Genomic DNA, 22067 nt, shown 5'->3' with positions numbered 1-22067 from the left:
ATCTTGTTTTCTTGTCAAAATACTCTAAAAAGTACAAAATTAGTCAAATTATTACGGTGAATGAGAGCCCAATAATTTTCCGACTCCGGCACCTCCCTGATTTCCTCCCACTCTGACTCCGATCCAATATAAAATGGGGCGGGTTTGGAGAGATGCTAAATCCGACTCCTCGACCGCCCCATTGCCATCCCTACTACCTCTTGCGGGCATGTTACGAGTCATGTACACGCATTAGGTCGGTTCGGTTTTAACTAGCAATTCGATTGGGATGTTTTTGTTTTTCTGATGCTCTTATACGCAAGGGTAGAACGTTGGAGAGGAGTTCTTGGAAGAAAATGACAAGACTTTGTGGAAAGCCCAACACACACACACACACAATCCCGTGGGGTTGGTTTGGTGGTCTTTCCGGAAGTTTGTTCCAAAGTCTCATATTCGATTTTGCTAGTTAGCAACTTTTGAGCCGCCTCATCCAGCATGTAAAATAGTTGTGGAAAGAATTTTAGAGATTAATTTAAAGTGTCCGCAAATTAGCTCAAGAGACATTATTCAGTACCAAAACAAAAACAAAATCTGCTGGCCATCCAGAAAAGGGGAAAGATTCGGAGGGATGTGTGGCTCAGCAGAGACCACCGAAACGCAAATGGGATGGGGGAAGAGTATGGACTCCTCTCTCTCTCTCTGTCTCTCTCTGTGTGGACAAATGTCAAACTTAAAAGCAAAACCCTCTTCTAATAGCCACCAGTGTTCACAGGTAATATAATACTCATCGTGGCTATCAAACAAAATACCTTTCTCCACAGTACCCATTCTTTTATTTCCAATTTGTCCTTTTCCCCTGAATGTTCACATCCATGAACTCATTTTGGATTGTTTGGACTAACTAAATTCTGTAATTTAAGACTTAACCTTTTAGTACAGATACCTGAGTAATCTAGCAATTAGGTCATGGCTGGAATTACATGTTTGTTCCTTCTTAATGTTCCTAATGTTTCAAGGACAGATACCTGAGTAATCCAGCAATTAGGTTATGGCTTGGATTTACGGGTTTGCTCCCTCTTTATGTCTCATGTTTGAAATTTTGCAAGCGCTATCAATTTTTTTGGCCCCGTCCAAAGGGTAAGCTCGCTCAGATATCTTGAGTTATTTTGAAAAAATGCAGATACCCAAATGCTATACTAATTTATCTTCAGGAGCATATTCTTCTTTGGCTATCTGGCGATAGTTTTCCCACTAAAATATTACTCCTATAAAGTAAAAAAAAAAAGAATCAAACTTGAAAACGGTTGAGAAAAGATAACACATAAGACTAAAAATTATCCTTTTCAATTAAATCTGTCTTCGTAAACTTGTCAACTTTCAAGTGTAACTACCTTTTAAATGCATGGACAAATGCATGATTACTAATAAAAATTCTGAAGTACCGAAATTAGGTTGGTGCTATTATGGGTGAGGGGCCCTTAGATAACCCATGGTTTTCTCACCTCCAATCGTACACGAAACTGAGCTTAGTCATGTTCCATTGGACCCTTATCCTCCTCCTTTTTTGGCATGTGGGTTTGTTCCAGCTATCCTTCTTCTTTTTTTCCCTTTCTCAGTGAAAATTAATTTTTTTAAAATAGTTAGATTGGCACTGTGAAAGGGTTGGACTCTTGCTTATTCCTAGCAGCTAAGTGTAGCCCTGATGAGGTTGGGCCGAAGGCCTATTGGCGTTCCAGCTTTCATTTTCACACCCAATACTTTTGAACAAGTTCCCTTCAGCTTTCATTTGGAGACCAAGTATTGTCTTTTTCAGATATTTAATTCATCCTACATATAAGATTTTGATTGGTTGGAGGTGAAGTGTTCTGCATTATGGCTACTTCTCCATGTTCTTAATGTATGATAGTTTAGTAGCAGAGAGTTCATTCACAACTGAGTCTTCTGAGACTTGCAAGGGGGTCTAAGTCTCAGGAAATTGGTTTATAGAAGCCATGGTATCAGTTATAAAAGCTTTCTGTGTATCACCTTACATAGTTTTGAACTCAGAGTATAAGTCACGGTTTCGAGTTCGAGCTGAGAGTTTAGGCAGTGGGGATTCAGTGGTGTTGTCCACGGATTCTGTCAGAGTCAATGGAGTTTCTTCTGTTGGGGGGAAAGAGAGAATTGGGTCTTTGGTTGATTTGGGGAATGGCAAGTTGAGTTCAACTGCTGGTGTGAATGAGAAGGGGGAGGATGTTGTTTTGGAAAAACTGGAAGTGTTGTGGGATGATGGGTATGGGAGTAAGACAGTGAAGGATTATCTTGATAATGCCAAAGACATGATTAAGCCAGATGGCGGGCCGCCTCGGTGGTTCTGCCCGGTTGAGTGCGGACGTCCCTTAAAAGATTCGCCTGTCCTTTTGTTTTTGCCTGGTAATCCCTCTTTGGACACTGGCTGTAAAATTGGCTCCTTTTCATTAACATATGCTAATAATATGTTTGTATATAAGCTTCTTGGGTTTTAAGAACAGTTGTCATGCTGTTCTTGGTTTTCTTTTCTGTTTGTTTGTTGAGAAACAGTGCAAATTGGAGATGTTTGGCTTTGTGGGATTTTGATAATGAACTGGCGATGAGTTATGTGGTGTATGCAGGAATGGATGGTCTTGGATTGGGTCTTATTTTGCACCACAAAGCTCTGGGGAAGTAAGTATCACTGTCGTCTTAATGCAATGCAAGAAATTCTTTCTTATATGGGTGTGGTTTAGTTTTGTGTGTGCTTGTTTGTGTCAGTGTTTTTGCATCATTGTATGTAAGACTTGTTAACTTACTACTGTATTTGGACTGGAAGTCCTTCAATTTTTTATGAGAGACATTCTGCATTCAATGTTCTAAATGGTGCTTGGCGCTAGTAGGGCGGAGACCCACCTCCAAGTGCCAAGCCGCCTTGGCGGCGCCAAGCAATTCGGCCGGTTTTTTTTTTTTTCTTAACAAACCATTATCCAATCAAACTATATTCTATGTATCCATAATGCAAGTTCAAAGTTCTACATAACCATAATGCAAAGTTTAATGTACAAACCCAAATGAAATTAAGTAGTAGCAACTAGTAAATAAGTTGAATAAGACAATAAGTAGAAATAAACTAGATCGGAGATCCCTAATGCCAAGTTCAAAGTTCATCTCCTTCCTTTAACACTTCTCCTCCATACCCTTCCAAAACTTGATCTCCATTAGTTTAATACTATACATTTAAGGCCGCCAAAGGCCTCCAAAGACGCCGATGACGCCGCCAAGCGGGCAGAACCACCGAGGCGGCCGCCTAGCACCTCCAAACCTCCCTGGGCGCCAAATCAAACGCCAAGGGGTATTGGCATGGCGGCAGGGCACCTCCAAGCGCCTCGGCGGCCTCGGCGGCCGCCATTTAGAACACTGTCTGCATTCTGTTGGTCTGTTGGTATGATAATTTGAATAAGTATATTAAACACAGTGAACTTGAATGTAATTTCTTTATGATGATACCAAAATGCTCATTTGAATCCCTCCCAGACTTGTTAGATGGTTTTGTAGATCATTTCCTGGATTAACCCTATCAGGCTGTTGGGGAGTTTGTTGATTTGATAGGTGAGCGTGTTTTGGCATATACCTTCGCTTCTCTATGTGTGGATCCTGCATGCGTATCCCAGCTTGTCCACCTTTGCAAGATTTTCTGTTATTCATGTTAAAGAAACATGTATTTAAGTTTTCATCGTCCCTTTAATGTGCAAATGTTGGTGGCTGGTGCTAGTTTGCTGAAATGCTGGGTTTATCAGTTACTTCTGCCATTCTTGTAGCTACTACGTCACTATGGTTGTAAACGATACACTGTCTAGAATGAGAATGACTCTAGATATAAACCTGTCACATGAAACAGATGGAGCCTAAATGGATTGTCAGTTAAAGTTGTACCATGAAAGTGAATTGTCCAAATATCACAGTACTAGTAACCCAGTTATTAATTCCGTTAGTACTTCTAATTCATAAGAGTTGATATTTTTAGTTCAGATTTAACATAATGTTAGGCTATGGAGCTTCTTTCATTTCATTCTCCCGCAAGATCAATTTCAAATTATTAATGAGGTCTCTTCATTGATTTAATATTGTGATATTTTATTGCATAAATGCAACCTAAATCTGCGCGAGTGTTGTGTATTTGTATACATGTGTGTGCATATTAGGGAGCTGCTATGCAAGTTTGTATATATGCATATATACATACCTGCATCTCGAATGTAAGGAAGGATTGGCTTTGATGAAAGCTCATATAGCAAGGTCTGTTCTTGTTATTTTTCTTTTGTATCCATTTGGTTCATTGTGTGAGAACCTGCACATGTGCTGGTCAAACTAAGTTCCCGTCTTGTGGATTTCGTTGTCCTGCTTAGAGTTTCAATATAAGCCACGTATTATTCTGTTATTTACTTATTTGTAGTTAGAATTCCTAACTTGTGATTGCTTTGAATGCAGAGCTTTTGAAGCTCGATGCCTGCATATTCCTGTTTATGACCGAACACCATTTGAAGGTCTTAGGCTTCCATAGTTTCTAGTTTATTGCTCAGTATTAACTTGTGCTTTTTATAGAAGTTTCTCTGTTGCTAGTATATCAACATATTTCCATATGTTAAATTATTTATTTTGTTAGAAAATTGATTTCCTATATATGTGGCTTGATTAGTTTCTTTTTCTAAATGGAGAAATGATTTCTGAAATTATCACCCCTCAGCTTGTAAAATATGGCTGCATATAAAAGCATATATTTGTCTCTCTATTGATTTTCTCCTTCCATGAAGTCCGTTCATCACTTCATCTCGTTTTTTGGGTTTTCTTTCACTGAACTTATCTGTTAAAAATCTGGTTTTGTACATGTAAAATACTAAACGGGTTTGGCCAATGTGACGCAGTGGGTTATAAATAACGTACTCACTGAATAAAAGCGAGGATACTTGCTCTAGCTGCATAAAGCTCCTTCTACAGTTTTAGTTGCTTAGTAGAAACATTAATGAATTCCGGCAAGAACAATGGACGAGATAGTAGTCATTCGAGAACAAGATTTTCGCTGAAGTGATAATATTCTGCATCCAGCTTTGATTGTGGGTAAAAGTAGACAAAACAGATAGGCAGGGAATTCATCTGGGTTGAACAAATGGAGTCCTCTTTTGAGCGTCACATGGTTGTTTAATGTGTGTCTATTTGAAGCGCAAGTTTTATTGGACAATGTAAGGCCAGTCATGCTTTATTGTGTTAGTGTGTTGGCGTTCGTACAAGTGCACAAGTCTCCTGCTTATAGAAGGGTGTCAGTGTATGAAAGGGGTAGTTGGTAGGCGACCTGCTGACTCCCATGACTCAAACCCGCACCATACCACTGGCAGCACACAATGCTTGTTCAAATTAATAGGATCTAGGATGTGTTTGTTGGTGAACAGAAGATATAGATCGCAAAGGTCTATTGGTCCTTAAATCTGGTTTTCTCTTCTCTTGGAAATCTTTGTCGAAACTTCCTGCTATGTCATCTATGTCAGTTTTATCAATTGTGCTAATAGGGAGAGCTAAATTGTGTAATTGAGAACCCTCTAGCTGGTCTTGATAGGTTATAGAAGAGATGGTTTGTTGATTTAGCATGTAGAAGCCCCTATAAACTTTTTGTTGAATAAGCACATAGAAGCACTTAGAAACTTACTTCAGTTGTGCAGATGTTAAGTTATAGAATTTCATCCCATTAACTTGATAGTATGAAACTAGCAACTAACCTATGGGGTTCAATTGTATTGGGGAATAGAAAACAGATTTTTTTTTGATAAGTAAATAATTATATTAAAGAAGGCATTAAGGGAATGCCACCCGTATACAAAAAAGGCCACCAAGACAAAAAGGCCCTATACACCACCTAGTGAAATGAACAACTCAAACCACTCTAGAAAATGATCAAGGGAGGGATTACATTCTCCCTTGTCCCAGCTATACAAACTACTAACCACAAAACTTTTTTTTTAGACAAAGGCTTTTTGACCCCTTCGAAACATCTCGAATTCCTCTCACGCCAAATAGTCCACATCAAAAAAAGCGGAATCATAGCCCATACGCCTCGTGGTAAACTTCCACAAATTATTCGTCCTAAATTTGAGTTCTTAAAGCCCATAGAATATGTGTGAGAGGTAATGCAATATCAAGAACCTATTCTAGCAAGAGAAATAACAAGTAGTTTTCTCCATCGATTGTGAAATCTGGCGTGAACAAATTGTGCCAGAAGGCCCAGAACTGCTAGGCGCCAAGATCTGTTCAGTATTGTTTGTTCTATGGAGTTGCAATCTTACTTGAGCTAGTTGATGATTTCCCGCAAAATTCTGAGAGAGAGATTAAATTAGAGAAATTAACACGAGTGATACATGTAAGGGCCTTTTGTGTACTTCCAAGCAAAAAATTATCTGATATTGAGTCATGGAAATAGAAAGGTTTGAGGGCTATGGAATGGAATATGAGAAACTATGAGAGAATATGAGATGATTGGTTATTAATCCATGATTGGAACAAAATCTTCCTTCTCCTATGAGCTTGCTAGTGTCAAATAAAGATGGTTCTGGTATTTTCCTCATAGGTTTTGAACCTTGTTTTGTTATTCTTTTGCCATTTTGCCATCTGAAGTTTGATACTAGTTTTGCAAGTGATCATTAACCAATGTGAGACAAACTCTAATAATCCCCTGCGCATGCAACCCCAAACTCGTATGTGGAGGGGTAAACAAGATGTGGAGGGGTAAACAAAGGATCCATGACATATAGGGATCATCACGCAGCTGTTAAGCTACCAATAGTCCTAGAGCTTAAGCGGTTAGGAAGTGGGCTCAACAAAGTATATCAAGCTATTCAACATCTTCCCTCATGTGCAACCCTATCTTGCTTGCGGAGATGCAAATTTTCATAGATAGAGCGAAACAGAATACGAAGGGGAGATGCATAATGCAAATGGGGAACAAATGCACACATAGAGACGTGAACCCAAGACCTCTAACAACTTGAGTTCTGATACCATGTTAAGCTACTAGTAGTCCCAAAAGCATAAGCTATTAGGAAATGGGCTCAACGATGTATATCAAGCTATTCAACAAAAACAAACTAATTGAAGGGACAAACAATCAAGAGTCATTTCCACAAGTGAAAGCATAACTGTCATGTTTAAGCATCTAATTCCATACCAATTGTGTGGAGAGGCCGCCCAGGCTAATAGATTTGTTTTGGCGGTGATAATTGAACAATGTGGCTTGTATTGTCATGTTTGATATTTTCAGGCTTGGTTTTTGAACGTCCTTTGTCCCTATTCAATATTACTTACTCACGTGGAGTGCATTTTATTTGCTTTTGTGAACATTCCATTCAATCTTTCAAAGGAATAGACACAACGTCGTCGATCAACGTTGGGCCATATCTGGATGTTGTTGTTTGATCCTGGTTTTGTATGTAGATTTGGTGAAATTTGTTGGAGAAACAGTGAGGCTTGAGCATGTTTCCTCTCCAAATAAGCCAATATATCTGGTGGGCGATTCCTTTGGGGGATGCCTAGCACTTGCTGTCGCTGCTCATAATCCTACCATCGATCTGGTAGTAGTATTAGCCAATCCAGGTTAGCTATTGGTTAGAGATTTTAGACAACTAATCGTTTGCCAATAGCATATGGTTGAATTGCTGGTAGCCCATTTTTTGTGCTGTTTACTGATATTTTCAACCATCATTTTCAGCAACTTCTTTTGGCAGGTCACAGCTGCAACCTTTGTTTCCCCTGTTGGAGGCTTTGCCCGATGGACTTCATATGACAGTTCCTTACCTCCTTAGCTTTGTTATGGGTATATGATCTGTTGCTTTGAAATCTTCGGAAAACTAACGCTGTAGCTACTGCCTATAAAAATGCACCAATTTTTTTATTTGTCTGGCTTGCAAGTCGTGGCACATGAGTTGATTAGTTTGTGTGGATATGATAAAAATCTTCTACGTAGCAAGCCTTTGTGCAAATATGTGAACTTCAGAAATTGGTTATAGTCTTGAGTTTTTTCTTGTCGTGCTTCTTTTATGGTTAATTCATTAGATTGTAAATCTTAATCTTGACTCGGCTTTTAGCAAATGAATTCAGTTATATGTTTTGTTCACTTTCCATTTATTAATATGAAAATCTGCAAAACTTTCCTGGTTATGCAAGAAGTAGCAGTTGGCCTTCAGAAGATGAAATTGGTATGAAAAGTGAGGTTTAGAGGGTTGAGCATGGTTCAATGATGCCCAAACCAAACCCATGCTGTTGGAAACATGGGTTGCATCGAACACTAACAAACCTATATTGTTGCATCTGACTTTCCAATTCCATTCGATTTAAAATTACAGTTATCTTGTTAGTTAGCCTACTTTTCTATTGCTACTTTGTAAATTACATATTACCTTCATAATAACACTGATATTTCTTTATTTTACTTGACTATTCACCAGCTCGAACAATGGGGGATTTATAAATCAGTAGCATTAGGAGATACTGAAATTTTGTGACTGTTGTTCCTAACAATTTTGTTTTTTAAAAAGTAAACACTATTGTTGTGCCCACCTAACGACAAAAAGAAAGAAAGAAGGAAATGTGTAGGTAGTGTCCTAAACAGTGCTTCTATCTACAATAAATTTATTTGAAAGGCAACTATGCCTCTCTCTTTTTTTGAAGAGAAAAGGGAACTTTGCCTACAATGAATTGTTTGGACGCACAGAAGCTTCGTAGCACAATGTGCAACTATGAATTGACCTACAAACCACAGAGACTCCCAAGAGTACACTGTATGAATCAGACGACAACCACATGCAATTGAATAGGCTGCATGTTGGAAAAAAGGAATGAGAACCAAACATTCTTTGTCCACACTTTTCTCCACAGGCTCGTTACCCAAGTTGTAGTTTAGGGCCAGTTAATAGGGCACGATATCCATTTTAAGACTCCGGGACCATGGGCTTTTGGTTCCTTGTAAGCTATTTGTTTCACGGGGACGGACCTAGTGATTGCCTAACATTTTGTGATAAAGATCGACCGGTTGATGTAGAAGAATGCGGTAATGTTGTGTACCAAATTCATCTAAGATTTTGTATCAGGTGTTTTCTCAAGAAGTTTAGTTTGGTTGATTGCAAGACGATTTTTTTTTTTTTTTGAACAGTGCAAGACGAAATATTTTAATAACGATTGGACTTTCTTGTTTTAAACATTTGAGTATTATAGTCAGATATTCGCATTGGTTGTCTAATATGTGATTTTTGAGATGGTAAATAATGATTCTTTTAGTACATGCTATATTTTACTCCAAAAGTTATGTCCCCTGCCTATTTTTGAGACGAGATTTGATTACTGAACACCTTATGGGTTTTAGAAATGCCCCCTTTTTCATTTTTTCTTGTCATAGTACGGTGTACATGGTCCAATACTAATTAAACTTATTCCTGTGGATGCATACAATGATCCAGAATCCACGTGCATTGGGTAACGCCAAGGAGTTTTGAACCTAGGATGTGTTGTCCTAAGCCATGGCCTAGGCGAAACCTACCTGCTGCCTGCTGGTATGAGTTGGGCATGCTGGGTACTCATTTCTTCACTACCAAATGCTCCAAAAGCTTAAGCTAAGAGAGAACGGTTATTCTTAACACTTACTACCATTTTACAAGCTGACTTTGTAGCGGACAATGTAGTTGCTTCTGCAAGATGTATTTGATAGAGAACGGTGCAGTCACTTATGTTTTACACAATATAAATGTACGACTTCCAAGGCAAAAATTGATGACTTTGAGATAAAACTATTGAAGACATTGAGATTTAAATAGATTGAGTACTGATTCCTAGAGACATTCCAGCTTCTCCACGCATTAGCAACTTTATAACTCCCTGCTGATATTCTTAATGCCAAGTTGATTTAAAGAAGCTGATTTCATTAATGAATATAGTAGCCTCTAACTATTTTTACCCCCGATTGCATTCAGAACATACTGTGTTAGTAACACAGGTTTTTGGGATAGTATTAATATGAGACCCCGAGGGGCCAATCAAAAAAAATAAAAAATGAGACCCCAAGGGAGATAGTTCCACTGCTTCCGCAAGAACAGACATAATCAGTGTGGACTTTCTAGTTAACAAACTTGGTGGTACTTTTTTTGCCATTCAGATTTCTATTTCACTCCTTAGAAGCAGAACCATTTGGGAATCAAGCACAAAAAGGAAGCCCTGGGTCAAACCACATTCATTGTTGCCTAAATGGATCCTGTTCCATTTTCTGTATATGCATCTCATGCTATGCTTTTTCATGAACAGTGTAAACATTTTTGGAAACAGCTGCCATTAGTTTTTCATTGTTTGATGATTAATCATATGCTTTATTTGCAAATGCAACCTTTTGGGATTTCTGTTTCCTTATGCTCACGAGTAGTTTATTGGCTGCAATATTTAGAGTCTCTATTGAAATTTGGTTCTACCTTTTGCTATTTCTAGTTGTTCTTACTGCTTTAACTGAGGAATAACTTATTGCACCAGGTGATCCTGTGAAGATGGCAACAGTCAACATTGACAGTACTCTTCCTCCTGCTGTAGCCCTTGAACAATTGTCTGGCAATCTCACTGCTTTGCTTCCTCGTCTTTCTGTAAGACTTATTTCTGCAGGATTAGATTTTTTCTTGAATACTGGTACTAACTGCATGAAGGTTTTCATCAAACATAACTTGTTTCGTTTTCTTTTTACTTTTATCTCATCAGTTTGATATGTGCTGACTGTAATTTGCATTGTTGAAATACTTGAATATGTTCAACTTGAGTATGGCAACAAAGAACTTGTAATTCTGGTGCTAGTATGTCTTCTGGTTAAATCCTTGGATACTTCTACAAAAAAGGGACTCTGAGGTTTACGGTTGACTTGTCGAGCATCACTTCTGCCATCAACTGTGAAATCTTCAGGTTTAGGCAATTGAAATGCAACAATTTGAAGCAAGAACCGCCATAAACCTTTTTGCCCCTCCCTCCCAGATGTCTTTCATCGCCTTCAAGTCCAACTACGCCTATCTGACACAAAGTGAGCATGTCCCAATAGGCCTATTCACTGAGCAGGCGAGAGAATACCTTCTTGCTTAGAATTCAGTGTGACATAGACCTTTAGGCCGTGCCAAAAGAAGAGGAGAGGACTTTGCTCCCTTTTTTTCCCTCTCATTCTGCGGGAAAGAGAATTTGGGCCCGGGATCAATGGAAAAATGCGATATTTTCAGTGCAATCAGAGTACATAAGTGCTCTCAGGTCATCCGTTTGCAGGCGTCACATTGCTTCTCAATCGATGTGCTCTCTCTATACATGGTTCCAAAGAGTTGGTTTGTTGCAATAATTTGTAACTTAGGGACCATCACTATACACCTTGATTTTTGTTGATCAGCTCACTGCACACCTTGATAGCTACAGTTCTAGTTAACCTTGAGCGAGCACCATTGGCGTTTGCGGTTAGACTTTAGCCTAATGAGCCACTTGCTGCTAGCTACTGGATGACCATATGACATTGACGTAGAGCTATACCAACAGAGGGAGAGAGATTTGATTCTCGGGGCTTGTAATTGGTAGTTTCAGATTTCACAGTATGATTCATAGGCAAAATGAGGGTACGTTCCTCAATGTTTTCAACGGCTAAATTGAGGCTCGCATCACAGCTAGCTTCTATAAAACGCATTAAGTTTCGAATTTGCATTTTACACATTTCATGTGAGGCTTACGCTACTTTGAAACAAAATGACATAAATTACCACTCTCTCCTTCTCCCAGCCTATCGATTAAATGTTGATATTACTAGAAGTGATGCAGTACTTATTCAGTTATTTGACAGCTTATGAAAATTAATCACACAAGAGAGGAAGATAGAGAGAAGTGACCGAAGTCATCCATGTATGATGGCTAGAAAGAGCACTGAGATAAAGTATGGTTTCTTTCTTTAAGAGGTGACATATAGACATAGCTTTAGCTTGTTAGACTGAATGATCTTTAATTGCGAGTTTATGTTAACATATAGAATTCTAGGCTTAGGAGAGCTTTTATAAGTTTTATTTAACAATGCTATTACTATCTTGTTTTATATAGATCTTATTGCTTGTGTTTATTAACGTTACTATTGAATATCTAAATGCTTATGCCACAACGCCTCAAGGCCTTGCATTGCGCATTCTCCTTGGGAAACAATAATGTTCATTACTACTACTTTAGAACTTGACTCTAGATCCTCTAAAATTAGTACCCCTCCCAAACTTAAAAATAATAAAAATAAAATAATGATAATAATAAATAAATTTGTAATTTAACACATATATCTTTCTTCTAAGAGATGGGGCACAAGTCATGTCAAGCCATGAATAGAAATCATTCAATGTGACTGATGCAAATCAATGTGGAAAAGAGTCGAAATAAACAGATAATCTCCATAGCCATCGCTAGTAATGGCTTGAAATGAATTGGGTGGTGTGAGAGCCTGAACCTTGTTATAGACAAATTTGTTGCCATATACTTCATCATCTCTAAACCGACAAGCAAGTTGTTGCATCAGGGAATTTGAGTAACTGGAGTGCCGTCTCAAGTTAGAATTGTCTTAGTGCTTCACAAAATCTACAGTGTGGGAGGTATCCTGTGCCACTGCTTACAGATAGAGTATTCTGCCACCCCTTTTCTGTTTGGTTATTTTAGACTTTATATTTTATTTTATTTTATTTTTCTGCGCGGCCTATTGGGCTGAAGGCTTAAAGCTGGGTTTTTTTTTTAGAATCTTTTTTCCTTTAGCTTTATATTCATCATTTGGCCAATTCCTCCTCCCCCCCCCCCCCCCCCCCCCCCCACATTTTTGGTTCGTCTTGACTTGAGGCAATTGAACAAGTAAAAACGTGAACATATTCCCTGAAAGTTCACCAAAGACATCATTAAAAAAAGGAACAAAACTCCGTTTTGTCTTTAGTTGACCTTCTGATGTAACTTCAGTATCTTTGTTTACTTTTCTGATACATTTGTTCAGAGAAACAGAAATAAATAGAAAAAAATGGAATTGACCAAGAGCTGAAAAAGGTCCACTAAAACCAAACGTTCAGATAACATTCTAAGATTAGCCTGCTTTAAGCGTCAGCCAAACAGGTAATATGCAGTTCCTTGTGTTCTCAAACTTTTTAGAGGAAATGTTTCAAAGCCAAGGACCATAATTGGGGATTGTTCTCCATTCTAATTTTTTTCCATTCATCTTGTCAGAGCATGGCTGATATTCTCCCAAAGGACTCTCTTCTTTGGAAGCTGAAGTTGCTTAAATCAGCTGCTTCTTATGCTAATTCTCGTCTTCATGCCGTTACAGCTGAAGTACTTGTGCTTGCTAGGTTACACCTTTCACTATCTTCCATTTATTCATTGTTGTTCCCCCTTGCTCATCTGGTATCTTTTTTTTGCTTCATCATTACCTTGAAAAGTTTGTGAGAGTTACAAGGACTTGTGACCATTTTAGGAGATTTTTTTGGAAAATTACTAATTTTCTGCTATTGCTTGTCATGGTGGAGAACATTGTGGGACATCCAAAGTTGGAAAAGGACTAATTAACAATCCATGAATGACCAACTTAAGGATTATAGTGGACGGGAGTAGATTGTGTTGCTAACCTTTGTTTGCCTTCTTGGCATACATGATAGTCGTTGTCCTCTTGTATAACATGATTCTGGTGGACTTGTAGCAACAATTTCTGTAGGATGTTCTCACATAACATGTACAGTTTCGTTTCCTTTGGTACTTTCCTGGAGACTACAACTAGGTCTTTGGTACTGAATTAGCTTGGTGTAGTTTGAAGGGATCTTTACTCCTTGGTGTATTTTGTCCTTTCCTCCCATTATTTTTGTCTTTTGTGTATTTTTTATCAGTGACATTTACATGCTTATGTATGTCTAGCTTACGGGTTTTGGCCTGCTGAGTCTACGGGATCGTAATGGGTTTTGTCTAAAGTAGATTTTCTCATAGATATCGGTTTTCAAATATGTCTTTCTGTTTGCTTGTGCTAGCATGAGAGTTGTGGGAAACATGTTTAAATTACACTGCTATGTTTAACATAATCTTTTTATTGATGGACATTTCAGTGGCAAGGATAACATGCTTCCTAGCGGAGATGAAGCAAAAAGACTGTTGAGGTCATTGCGAAATTGCAAGATTCATATTTTTAAAGACAATGGGCATACTATTCTGTTGGTACGTGGCAAAATTTTCTTTTCAGTGCTGTGACTCTGACTCTTGTTTGTCTGTTTTGAAATATATATAGTATATACACCAAACAACATAGCCGGTGTTTAATTTGTAACAAACTTTTATGATTTCCACAGTGGTTCAAATTAAGAAAGCTTCATAACCATCTCATCAGGATTCTGTTATTAAACTACATACTGAGAGCAAGGAAAGCAATACATCAGAGAAAAGAAAAAAAATATTGATTGCTTGTGGTTAGGAAAAAAATTCTAGAACGTAAGCACAGAAATTGAATGAGGTCTCTAGGCATGCCCTCTCTGCCGCCTTCCTGCTTTGATTTGGGGCATGGTTCCATTGCATAATGTCCTTGAGTTCCTCGATTTTTGGAGGTATAGGGGGGCTGCTATTTCAGTGCTAAAACTTTATGAGAGCAGCAACCTTAATACATATATTGCCAAAAGTTAGGTGTGTCTCTAATCCTCCCCACCCATACCCACATCGATTGGTCATTCAAGGGTACTGTTATCGTTGTTATTGAGAGGTTGTCCTCCCATTTAAACAGAAAATCCATTAACTGAGCAAAAAAAACTGAAGTCCTTTAAACTTGTGTATATAATGATCCACTAAATCTGTTGGATCAAAACTAATAGCACTTCATAGATTGTATACTTGATCCATTCTGAACTGCACCACATATATTGAGCTCGTCTTAATTGTTTTAGCCCAAGATGATTGAGTGGTACCAACAATTTAAGTGATTCTGGAGATTTAAATTCGAGACAAATTGAATCAAAATTTTAGATTCTTTATTAATACCTGCATTTTCACTATTACCAATTGTACATTTCCTAGAATGTTTTCTGTATGCTTCTTCGTAATAATACAACCGAATATAAAGGACTCCTTGAACTTCTCGTTTCTTGTTTTCTGTTTTTTGATTGGCAACAAAAAAAATTGTTAGAAGGGATAGAATGGGAGAGAAGGTTTCCACCAAAAATAGTAAGGGAACATCAAAACCGAAATCGTATGACATACTGCTATCAAACTTTTACAATTCACTAGGGAAGAAGAAAAGAATTACCTTGACGGGACCGTGGCAAGGAAACCCAAACGATCTTTTTCTTTATCCTGCAAACAACTTTCTGCATCAGTTTCAAAAAGAAAAAGGAAAAACACTTGCGAGAGCATGTTTAAATGCTGTTTTGTTCATATTTGTATGGATGACTTCAGTGTGGAAGCAAAGCAGTTCAACTGATTCAATGTGTGTCAGTGCAGGAAGATGGTGTTAATCTATTGACTGTCATTAAAGGTACTTGCAAATACCGGCATTCACGTAGGCATGATTTCGTCAAGGATTTTTTGCCTCCAAGTAGGTCAGAATTCAAACAGACACTTGCAGATAATAGGTAATTCAGCATGCTCATAGACAATTTTGTGTTGTTTTTGAAAGGCACGCTCTATGATACAACTTGATCAAGTATATCATATCTGTGATTGAGCTTTTAAAACCTTTTTTTTTTTGCTCTTTCCATGAGGCTTCTCTAACGTCCTTGTGTAACCTGAAATATGCAAAAATCAAGCTTACTTGCTCTAAACTGGTCAAGCTAGAGGAGTTTTTTCCCGTCCTATTAGATTTTTCATTATAATAGCTGGATAGACAAATGAAATTGTGCTGATCTCGTAAAGTTTGTTGGAAGTTGTACGCGCAGCAAAAGATGAGTACAGAAGAAATAACATTAGAACAATATAAATATGAAGAAAACCCCAAGGGGTTGGCCAAGTGGTCTTGGCCTGGGACTTAGGGGTTTGCGCCCTCCTAAGGTCTTAGGTTTGATTCTCCTTGCCAGGAACTCTTGGGGCCACCTCACCAATGGCAGTGGGAGGGACACATATATATATGAATGTGTTTGTGTTTGTATGTATATATATATGAACATGATGGTCTGTATTTGTACCATTTGTTTCTGTAGTTCACTCCTCCATATCTTAACACTCTCCAGTATCCACCATTCTTAAACATCAAACAAAAATATACACACCACCATTTCTGGTGCTCTTCTTCCTCTTTCTTCAGAACATTTTGCAAAATTACTACCACCTCTCTTGCTTTTTGATATTTTGGTATATTGGTTTGTGCGCAAGATCTTTACATAGTCCATCAACAGTGATTTTTTTACTTGCACTTTGGGCTGTTCTCTTTCTCTCGCACTCTTTAAATGTTGAATGTCAGTCAGTGTAATTGCATACGTTTTCACTTGACTTAATAGAAGTATTCCTTCATGATTCATAATTTTTTTGCATCGCTAGCTGTATATTGTGTGGTATTTCTCTTCAGATTAGCTCTAATAAATACCCATATATCACGACAATTATAGACAATTATTTTAATGCATTCAAGTGCTATTACTTCAAATTATCCAACAATAAATGGTGTATAAAATTTTCCTTGGGCATTTTTCAAATACTTCCTACGGTATGAGAAAATTTAGTTCGAGTAATTTTCTCTCATAATAGAATTTTTTTTGATCATTCTCAAAATAGAAATTGTTAAGATGTACTTTTGTCTGTCAAAGTTTTATAGCCAATTACACAAACAGAACCCAGAGGGAGAGCATTGGAAGGTTAACCGTGCTGCAGAAATTCAAATGATGGATGTGTCATGTTTTATATCCAGAAGGTGAAAAGTAAAAGATGTAAAATTTCTTTGTCTTGTTTTCTGGAACTTCAAACTGTTATCCAACCAATAACGCGTGCTTATAATTGCAGTTATCCATCACTGCTTTAAATAATTATCTTTACACAGACATAGTTTAGAAAAAAAAAGAAGAGATCTTAAGGCTATGTTCCCTGCGTTCAGAGAGAGTTTGTTACATCCTGGTTGAGTCTGCTTGAATTGCCACTGTCAAGTTACATAATGTCCCAAAAACTTAAGCTATTGGGAAATGGCCCAAAAACGCATATCAAGCTATGTAACAGCCAACACCTGCGTATTTGAGGGTATTAGTTGGCTGAAACTGATCTTATTAAATGATGAAATGCAGATTGTATCGCTTTGTTACCAGTCCAGTTATGTTCTCCACTTTGGAAGACGGAAAAATAGTGAGAGGTCTTGCGGGGGTTCCAGGTGAAGGTCCTGTCTTATTAGTTGGTTATCACATGTTGCTAGGACTCGAGCTTGTTCCACTTGTTGAAGAGTTCCTGAGGGAGAAGAATGTTTTGGTTCGTGGAATGGCACACCCTCTTTTGTTTACACCAAAGTCTGAAAGTCAGTCGAAGGAATTTTCCTTCTTTGATATGTTAAAAGTGTATGGTGCAATACCTGTTGGAGCAAGCAACCTTTTCAAATTACTCTCTGTAAAATCACATATACTGCTTTATCCTGGCGGTGCCCGTGAAGCTCTCCACCATAAGGTGCGTTAAACCCCTTCCATTCCACTTAACTTGTTCTCTTCCTCAATAACTGAATAATCATATTAGTTAACATTTCTTTCCTCACCTTTCACAGTCTGCATAATTCATTTTTTATTCTTGAGAAGCACTAATACCCCTTTGCTTTTCGCAAATACAGTGCTAGCAGTGGTTTTTTTTCCCTGTCATTTTACAAAACATGGGTTGCACATAGTTTCATCAAGATCACACACAAAAAAAAAAAACCCAACACCCACCCACATACATATAGGTACATATGTGTGTGTGTGTGTGTGTGTGTGTGTGTATATATATATATATATATATGCGTGCATGTGTGTGTGTATATATATGGAGAGAGAGAGAGAGAGAGAGAGAGAGAGAGAGAGAGAGAGAGAGAGAGAGAGATGGGAAGTTGTATCATTGTAGGATTTTGCATCTGCTTTTCGTCTGATATACTTGTTTGTTGCCAAACCTCTTAGAAGATGCGATCAGAAACAGCCCGTAATCATTTATGTGTAGCAAGGGTTAATGTTGTTGACTAATTTGGTCTTAGGCTGATGCTTGGGGAAGCTTGATTGTTGTTTTTTATCGGGGGAAGCTTGGTTGTTAGGAGTACGTAAGGCGTTGTAGAAAGTATACTAGAGTTCCAACTCGGGAAACTTTGTAAGATGCCCCCTTAATAGTAGCCGATGTTTCAAAAACAAACTTAGAAGCTAGACCGTCTCACATGGATCAGGTGCTAGATCGAGATGGTGCTGCTGTTCCACTTAGTGAATTGGTGGATCACACTCTTGGAGTCATACGAAAAGATTCGTCTCTTGTGCTATTCTCCCATAACAAGCCGGAGTAGGGATCTGAGTGACTCAGTGACACTTAGGATTGAGAAGGTTTTCTAAGTACTTGTACGCTTCGGGGAATCTAAAATGAAACAAAACATTTTAGATCAGATAACCGCTAAGTTGTCTTTTTATTGCCGTTTATTGACAGGTCAACGATGGTTGATCAATATAATTTTCCAAATGATATTGTGTTGTTCTACTTGTGGATAATTATTTCTAGAGTTCTTGCGGATATTGGATAATCACCTATGGAACTGTTGATGGTACATGAAAGATTATAAATTGCAGGTTAAATGAACATAGGCTTCTACCTTATGGGACCAAGTTTACATGGTTATCTTAAATATGTCAAATGATCATGCCAACACAAACATGGATTTGTCCATGGTCTGAAACTGTCACAGTTACTGTTACACTGTTGTTGCAATCCTTTATGAACGAGACCTTTTCATCTTGGAAATGGAAATGTGTTCTATTGAAAAATGCTTGGCTTATGTTGCTAATTTTGTATAAACTCTGGTACTTAACGATAGTGGAGATTTTATGGATCTCAGGGGGAAGCGTATAAGTTGTTTTGGCCTGATCAACCCGAATTTGTGAGGATGGCAGCAAGGTTTGGAGCTACAATTGTACCATTTGGTGCTATTGGTGAAGACGACTTAGCAGAAGTAAGCATGTGCTTCTCTTCTCACCAGACTTCTTTTTTTACTTTAATTTTTTTTACCAATGTTTTGACTAATACTTGTTTGGTTTGGTTTATGCATCCACCAAAACCAGGATTAGCCTTTATTCATATATAGTTGATATGCTGATAAAAAATTGCTGGAAAACAATTTGAAATGTATGAATGAGAAAATGATAAGTAGAACAAAAGAACGTAGATGCATGCAGCCTTGTGTAGAGACAGTACTGAAGATGGTGGGGAGCAGATGAGAGGTAGGTTGCAGCATCGTGTGATCTTTCAATTTGTATGATGTGGTGAAGGCTTGATTTTAGTGCAACAAGTCTTGAGGATTTGTCGTTATGGTGATCGTAGTGCTAGAAATCATGCAACACACCCTCCTTTCCCAAGGTGGCTGCACTTGGGACTAGTTAGGATACGGCAACATGACTTTAACCAACTAGGTTATGTGCATTGTTTTTACTTTATCTGAGGAACAAGTTGCCGTTATTAGTGACTGAACTTGCTATGGTACCCTATTTGCAAATAGTGAAAAGAAAATCATACCCAGTCTACCACTGCTAACATTTCTACCAATCTAGGGTATTCATGTGACCACCCTTTGGATCATGTAGAATAGCCTCTGAATGTAGACACCATAGCTCTAAATCTTTTCTGTATATTACAATTTAATTACCATTCAAGATGTTAAATACTAATCAGGACCAACTATTACAAACTTTACAGTCATAAGTAGGTTTTATAAAAATCAACATGAACTTGCTCTTCCGTGACCTTATACTGCGGTGCTACAAAAATGTATGACGTGTTTCGAGAGCCACCTCTTGGGGGACGGCAAGGGTGTGGCCGCTTCGGGCCCCCAATTCCAAGCCCATAAAAGGCCCCCCAGTTTTGGTATTCCATATACTAGTATGCAATTATTTTATTTGATCGAAACTAGCAAATGACCTTAACTTTTGTTAGCTCATATTCGGTTAGAAACAAAAACACAGAGGCGGAATAAAATGATTTTTTCCTGTAAATTCTGTGTGGATAGGCGCACATCTGGTTCTTTGTTGAAGATTTTTTTTAAAGCAATATAAGCCTCTTTAATTGCTTTGCTACGTGGGATTGCTTTCATCAAATAGAATATAATTAAAGGTGATATAGAGGGTTTTGTCTTTGAAAATTTTCACTTAAATACCCTAAATTTCCACAAATAATACAAGAAGGAATAGATTAAAAAACTATACAATCTACTAAGGGTTGAGGCTCGTGAGGGGAAGAAAAAAAAACAGGTTATCAACCAAGAGAGAAAGGAATCAAAATCTATTTCACTTGTTATAAGGAATACGTACATTTTGAAGTTTTGTATTTGTGCCCTTTTCTATGTTGATTTAATATTGTGTTCGAACAAAATATATAAAGGGACTCAAATTTACATTTCGCTTCGGCCCCCCTGTAAGTTGGAGCCGGCCCTGGTTGTTTCTACCAAAGATATTCCAGACAGTGAACCCTGCAATATGGATTATTTATGTTGCCTTAACATGGGAGTAATATGGTACATACATTGCAAATTATCAGATCATCAGGCATCTTTTCTGTACATTTCGCTTCGGTCCCTCTCTCTCTCTCTCTCTCTCTCTATGATTCTGCAAGTATCATGTTACTTATGCTTGATTGTCTTAATCCTTCTTTCTGATGCTGTAAATTTTTTCATGCTGCAGTTAGTTGTTGATTACAATGATTTGATGAGAATCCCTGGGGTGAATGACTATGTTAGGAAATCTAATCAAGACGGAGCTAGGTTGAGGTAATTACCATTTGGCTTTTACGACTCACGTTTATGGACATAATGTGTTGTAGCCTGAGTGTGTTACGAAATGAGGTACTTGTACTTATATGAGCATGCTCCGGTTACAGGACCGAAATGGATGGGGAGATTGCTAAGCAAGAGTTCTACCCTCCGGGTCTTCTGCCCAAGATTCCCGGTCGTTTTTACTATCTGTTTGGGAAACCAATACAGACAAAGGGGAGGGAACTGATGCTCAAAGACAAAGAAAATGCGAGAGAATTGTACTTGCAGATAAAATCCGAGGTTGAGCAGAATATCGCCTTCTTGATCAAGAAGCGAGAAGAGGACCCTTACCGGAGCATTGTTGACAGAACTGTGTATCAAGCAACTTCCGCGGCCATGCATAACGTTCCGACGTTTGAACCCTGAAAGAACGACGCGTGTAAACAAATTACTACATTTTTTGCCTTGATAAATGCGATAAGTTTTTCAAGTTGGTAGCATACATTTATGAATTAGTTGTACCTATTTTGCACGTCCGGGTAGTTTCACAATTCATCAACAGGTTGTAAGTTGGTGTCTCATTTGGGATATGTCATATGTAGTAGTGTTGTAAGATCGAGCCGAAAATGAAAGAAAATGTAATATAGCATGTTGATAACACGGGCAACAAATTCGAGTGCTATATATTTTGGACAAGGGTTCATTTGCTTATTAGTCTAGGGGTGTAAACGAGCCGAGCCGAGCCGAGCTTCGGTGAGCTCGAGCTCGGCTCGTTTACTAAATGAGCCTAAAACTCGAGCTCGGCTCGAGCCTTAACGAGCCTCTTTAATTGAGCCGAGCCTCCCTTAACGAGTTAAGCTCTACTCAGCTCGTTTGGTAAACAAGCCAAAAACTCTAGCTCGAGCTCGTTTACTAAACGAATCGAGCCGAGCCGAGCTCGCAAGATACTCGGTTCGTTTATAGCCCTACGTTATTACTACTATTTGTTTATTGATCTCTACTTCGAATGAGTTAACTTTTTACTTTCCGATTCTTCCATCAAGATGATAAAAAAAGTTTTTAAAAAAAAAATTTACCAAGATGTGTTAAAAGTTTACAGAATTCCAAAAAAAAAAAAATCATCAAATAAGCAAAACCTGCTGAACTT

General features: G+C 38.1%; 1 protein-coding gene across 1 annotated transcript; it reads left to right on the top strand.

Annotated features, from left to right (window-relative positions):
• Positions 1 to 1591: 1591 nt before the first annotated feature.
• LOC131327418 (phytyl ester synthase 1, chloroplastic) lies at positions 1592 to 21410 on the top strand. The gene is made up of 13 exons (XM_058360564.1): positions 1592 to 2391; positions 2610 to 2661; positions 4459 to 4514; positions 7447 to 7605; positions 7721 to 7825; positions 10522 to 10628; positions 13243 to 13364; positions 14109 to 14217; positions 15487 to 15617; positions 17253 to 17622; positions 19016 to 19129; positions 20850 to 20935; positions 21046 to 21410. The coding sequence occupies exons 1-13, from the start codon at positions 1971 to 1973 to the stop codon at positions 21344 to 21346; spliced, it is 2133 nt and encodes a 710-aa protein (XP_058216547.1). The 5' UTR covers positions 1592 to 1970; the 3' UTR covers positions 21347 to 21410.
• Positions 21411 to 22067: the final 657 nt, after the last annotated feature.

This window comes from Rhododendron vialii, chromosome 5a (assembly GCF_030253575.1).
Source record: "Rhododendron vialii isolate Sample 1 chromosome 5a, ASM3025357v1".
In the NCBI taxonomy this organism is placed as follows: domain Eukaryota; kingdom Viridiplantae; phylum Streptophyta; class Magnoliopsida; order Ericales; family Ericaceae; genus Rhododendron; species Rhododendron vialii.
Note: the sequence above shows the minus strand (reverse complement) of the source record. Positions and strands in the feature narration are given on the sequence as shown.